Source organism: Nicotiana tabacum, chromosome 21 (genome assembly GCF_000715075.1).
Source record: "Nicotiana tabacum cultivar K326 chromosome 21, ASM71507v2, whole genome shotgun sequence".
Lineage (NCBI taxonomy): Eukaryota > Viridiplantae > Streptophyta > Magnoliopsida > Solanales > Solanaceae > Nicotiana > Nicotiana tabacum.
In genome coordinates this window covers 20,648,904-20,654,838 of record NC_134100.1, presented here as the reverse complement: position 1 = coordinate 20,654,838, position 5,935 = coordinate 20,648,904, and the positions used below count along the sequence as shown (strand labels likewise).

Sequence of the window (5,935 nt, the reverse complement as noted above, 5' to 3'; positions counted from 1 at the left end):
ATGATATTCTTGTTGTCCGCTCTCAATATCTACTATGTTCTTGATTCTGCCTTACCTCCTATGCCTGAGCCCACAGCAGAAGATTCTGACGTAGTCGAAGAAAGGAAGAAACGAGAACATGATGAACTGTTGTGTCGCGGCTATATTCTGAATACTTTGACAGATCGACTCTATGATCTTTACTGAAATCTGAAGTCGCCAAGAGAGATTTGGACTACTCTACAAACTGCATACCAGAATGAAAAACGAGGTATTGACAAATTTCTGGCTCTGCAGTACTTTGAATTTAAAATATTTGATACTAGGCCTATAATGGATCAGATTCATGAACTGCAAATCTTAGTATCAAAATTAAGTGATCTTGAAGTTAAAATTCCTGATGCACTTCAAATAGGTGCTATTCTTTCGAAATTGCCTTCCTCTTGGAATGACTATAGAAAGAAAATCCTACATTCTATGGATAAAATGACTGTGGAACAATTTCGTACTCACATTCAAATTGAAAGTGAGACTCGTGCTCGTGATGCTATTAGTCAGCCTTCGAGTTCCGCAGTCAATTTTGTCAGTCAGAATGATTCAGGAAGTGGGAACAAACATCTGAAAGTTTCCAAAAAGTCTTCTTTTAAAAAGAGAAAGAACTTTAGTTGTCATCACTGTGGAAAGAAAGTCCATATGATTCGGGACTGCAGATATAGAAAGGCAGGAATAAATTTCAATGCAGGCAATACCGAAAAGTCTGGAAAGATTAAAAAATCTGGAAATTTTGAAAAGGCAAACGTAGTGGAAAATTCTGCCCAAGGACTGGTTGCCATGGTTTCCGCAATGCAAATTGGTATGGTCACAGAGTTGAATGTGGCTACCGCTGCTACAAATACTCAAGACTGGTGGCTAGATTCGGGTGCTACTATTCATGTCTGTTATGACAAGAAGATGTTCAAGACATATGCAGAATTGCAGGATTCTGAACAAGTCTTGATGGGAAACCATGTTGCGGCAGATGTTGTTGGAAAAGGAAGTATTGAGATTAACTTCACATCTGGCCAGAAGTTGACGTTACTGAATGTGTATCATGTTCCTGATATGAAGAAAAACTTAATGTCCACTGCTTTGCTGTCAAAGAAAGGCTTCAAGATAGTTATTGAGTCTGATCATGTAATAGTGTCTAAGAATGGAGTTTTTGTTGGAAAAGGCTATAACTGTAACGGCATGTTCAAATTGAGTATTAATGAAATAAATTATGTTTCTGCTTACATCGTTGAGTCTGATTCTTGTTTATGGCATGCTAGACTAGGACATTTAAATTTTGGCTCCTTGAATTATATGTCCAAAAATGGTTATATCTCATGTAAAACTCAACATATAAAATGTGAAATTTGCATACAAGCAAAGATGACTAAGAAACCATTTCGTAAAGTTGAAAGATCCACAGAACTATTAGATTTAATACATTCAGACTTGTGTGAATTAAATGGAGAATTAACTAGAGGAGGCAAAAAATATTTTATTACTTTTATAGACGACTTCTCTAGATTTACATATGTTTACCTACTTAGAACTAAGGACGAAGCTTTTCAAAAGTTTAAAGAATACAAGTCTGTTGTAGAAAATCAAAGGAGTAAGAAAATTAAAATTATTCGAAGTGATAGAGGCGGAGAATATTTTCCTAACGAATTTAATAAGTTTTGTGAAGAGCATGGCCTAATACATCAAATGAGTTCCCCTTATACTCCTCAACAAAATGGGTTAGCGGAAAGAAAAAATAGAACTTTGGTGGATATGGTTAATGCTATGTTACTTAATGCACATCTGCCACATAATTTATGGGGTGAAGCACTACTAACTGCATGTTATATTTTAAATAAGTACCTTCAAAAAGTATGCATATTTCGCCTTATGAGCTTTGGAATGGTAGAAAACCAAATTTAAATTATTTTAAAGTGTGGGGGTGTATATCCTATTATAGAGTACCTGACCATCAAAGAACAAAATTGGGTCCTAGAGGAATTAAAAGTGTTTTGTAGGATATGCACAACACTCCAAAGCTTATAGACTGCTAGATCTAGAATCTAATGTCATTATAGAATCTATACATGTTGAATTTATTGAAAATAGATTTATAAATGACAATGTTGATGAAATGACTGAAATAAATGGAAAACGTATTGATGCTAATAAATTGTCGCTTTCTGAAATTATTAAAACTAAGGAAAGAAGTGATGATATGTAGATAGAACCAAGGAAAAGCCAAAGAATAAGAAAAGAAAAACATCTTGGTTCTGATTTTATTTCTTCACAATCTATAGTATTTCTTGTTGAAGGAGATAGGGCAAACGTTTGTAATCAAATTTCAATTGTATTAAATGTTGAAGAAGACCCAAAGATGTTTCAAGAAGCAATGCCTTCTAGAGACGCTGCTTTTTGGAAAGAGGCCATTAATGATGAAATGGACTCAATTATATCCAACAACACTTGGGTTTTGGTTGATCTTCCTCTTGGATCAAAACCTATAGGTTGTAAGTGGGTCTTTAGGAGAAAGTACAATACAGATGGTTCTGTCCAAACCTTCAAAGCAAGATTAGTTGCAAAAGGTTTCACTCAAAAGGAAGGCATAGACTATTTTGATACATATGCTCCTGTTGCAAGAATAACATCCATTAGAGTCCTTTTATCCTTGGCCTCTATCTATGATCTTTACATACATCAAATGGATGTTAAAACAACCTTTTTAAATGGGAACCTTAGTGAAGAAATATATATGCAACAACCTGAAGGATTTGTTCTTCCGGGAAACGAGAAGAAAGTTTGTAAATTGATAAAGTCTCTTTATGGTCTTAAACAAGCGCCTAAACAGTGGCATGAAAGATTTGATAGTGTAATACTATCAACCGGATTCGTACATAATAATGCAGACAAGTGCATTTACTCTAAAATTACAAAAGAATATAGAGTAATAATTTGTTTATATGTCGATGACATGCTGATTTTTGGTACGAATCTACAAGGAATTATCGAGACCAAGAAGTATCTAACCTCAGTTTTTAAAATGAAGGATTTAAATAAAGTTGATACTATTTTGGGAATCAAGGTCAAAAGAGATAACAAGCAAGTGACTTTGTCACAAGCACATTATATAGATAAAATCCTTACTAAATTCAGTCATTTAGGAATAAAGGGGTATAATACTCCTTATGATTCTAGTGTTAAGCTAACTGCAAATACTGGAAGAGCAGTAGCACAGTTGGAGTATGCAAGTGCGATAGGTAGTATGATGTATGCAATGCATTGCACTAGACCCGACATTGCATTTGTTGTTTGTAAACTTTCAAGGTTTACCAATAATCTAGGTAATGATCATTGGAAAGCAATAAGTAGAGTACTTGGATATTTAAAATATACAAAGCACTTAGGCATTTGCTATAATGGTTTTCCTAATGTATTAGAGGGATATTCTGATGCAAGTTGGATTACAAGTGTTAATGATAATAAATCCACATCAGGATGGATATTTACTCTAGGCGGTGGAGCCATTAGTTGGGCATCCAAGAAACAAACATGTATTTCTCATTCTACTATGGAATCTGAATTTATTGCATTAGCAGCTGTGGAAAAGAAGCAGAATGGCTAAGGAATATGTTACTTGATATAAAGTTGTGGCCACAACCTATGCCAGCCATTTCCATATTCTGTGATAGTGAGACTACAATGTGTGTTGCTCACAATAAAATATATAATGGGAAATCGAGACATATAAGCTTGAGACATGCTTATATAAGAGAATTAATTACAAATGGAACTATAGCTATAATATATGTGAGATCAAATAAGAATTTGGCTAATCCACTTACGAAGCCATTAGGTAGAGATGTAGTACAACAAACTTGTGGAGGGATGGGGCTGAGACCCTTAAATTAAATACAAGGAATATGAACCCCACTTTGAGTTAGTATACACTCTAACAATATAAGTTCAATGGGTAATAACAAGTTACTTGTATTGTTTAAGCACTGATCTCCTCTTTAGGAGCCCTAATTCTATTGTACTACTTACTGTTATATGAGGAGTTAAGGAATTGTTAAATGCTTGTTATAACAGGGGCATAAAGACAAACTCCAAAGTGCATACTGTTACATGAAGAGGTTGATTAATCTTAATGGAATTATTAATGTCTGGAGTAACAGGGACATAGTAACTAATTCCACCTATATGAATATTGAAGTGGTGCCGCTTCTAGCAAGATTTAAAGGGTTGATCTTGTAAATATTCATGAATTCAGGATGAGCACATGGCTGTAAACGTGCTAAAGCGAATACTGAATTTTCTAAGCTACAAGATAATGCTGTGTGTGTGGTCCTTTCGGTTTTGGCACAAGGATTTGTGGTTCAAATCTTAAGATACCATTAACTTCGTCAAAACTTTAATATACTTACACTAAAGGAAAGTTCAAATCTGTAAAAGATACTTTCAATTATTCACAAGTGTTATGAAGTGAAATAACAAACTAGTGGGGGATTGTAAGATAGTTTGTTATTGGCAAGTTGGAAGTGGGATTCTTCCCACATCGGAAGAAAGAAGTTCCGTGCCTGTCATGTGAAACACTCCCGGGACCGACCTTACTCGTACCGTGCCTGTTAGCCTCGGAACTGATCATTATGAAATAGCACATAACAGGCACGAGATTGTCTCAACAGGCACGAGACTGACTCAACAGGCACGAAATTGACTCAACAGGCACGAGATCCTAAAGTTAATTATTTTTTAACAGAAAAATCAAATTTATTTGAATTTTAAATTCAAAATTCGAATAAATAGTCGTGTCTGTTTGTGAAACAAGACATCTTTTCTGAAAAGGTCTGTTGGTTGCCTATAAATACACAAGAATTCCAACGAAATGATATAGAAAATCACAAGTATTATTGCAGGCTTTGTTGTATCCTGAAGAGAATCGTTTTGTATTTCCCTAAATTAGTATACAAGCGATAACTCTTTAAGGACAGTCGATTTTCACGCCTCAAAGCCAATTTTGTTTATTTTATTTTCTAACAGCAGCTGCTCTCTTTTTCATTCTTCCCTTCATATTGGCCTTACTGCGCCTAAAGTTCTTCTTCAGTGATATCCAACTATATATTTGTCACTCCATCTCATTTTATGTACGGTGTGTGACTCTACACGAAATTTAAAAAAGGAAAAAGATTTATAAAAATTTGTGGTTATAAATATATATTATAATATTCTTATGATTATAAAATGGTATCGTAAAAGAAGAAGTTTAAATTTAACATTACATGACATAAAAATTCAAATTTAAATAGAGAATAGTAATTAACTGTGTCTTACTGTTCATCTTATTCCCTACTGTCAATTAAATGGACGAAGGGTGTGACAGAGGAGAAGCGATGCTGAATTTTTGTTGTTGTAAGAAATGAAAAGTTGAATATTATTCCCCCTCCGTCTTAATTTACGTAGCATTATTTGACTAGACACCAAAAATTTAAAAAAAAAATAAAAAAATTGAAATTTATAATCTAAAACAAGCCCTAAATATTTGTGAGGTGGTGTCATATGTATAGTACTAGCTGATCTGATAGTCAATTATCCACATTGTTTAATCATGTTGTTTCTTGAGATGAATTATCTTTGTTGCATCAAAACTAAACTTAGAGGGGCCCTCTATGGTTTCGTTTCATTTTCTGTTCTTTCTTTTGTAGACAAAATGAGAACACAGAAGACTAGAAAAATTCAGAAAGATGAATTTACGTAGTACTACTTATCCATTGACAGTCATGTGTGTTGCCAGAGCCCCTTTGTGTTATCCAAATAATGAACTAAAATTATCACCAATTTTCAAGCACTGAACAAAGAATCTTTTAGTTCTTTTATCTTTTTCCAATAACTATTGTGAAAAATTTCAGTTACTAAAATATTTAATTTCCAGACT

General features: G+C 33.9%; 1 protein-coding gene across 1 annotated transcript; it reads left to right on the top strand.

Annotated features, from left to right (window-relative positions):
• The first annotated feature begins 312 nt into the window (after nucleotides 1-312).
• LOC142175157 (uncharacterized) lies at nucleotides 313-3,625 on the top strand. The gene is made up of 3 exons (XM_075241735.1): nucleotides 313-1,270; nucleotides 2,304-2,473; nucleotides 3,086-3,625. Exons 1-3 carry the CDS (start codon nucleotides 313-315, stop codon nucleotides 3,623-3,625), a joined length of 1,668 nt encoding a protein of 555 aa, XP_075097836.1.
• Nucleotides 3,626-5,935: the final 2,310 nt, after the last annotated feature.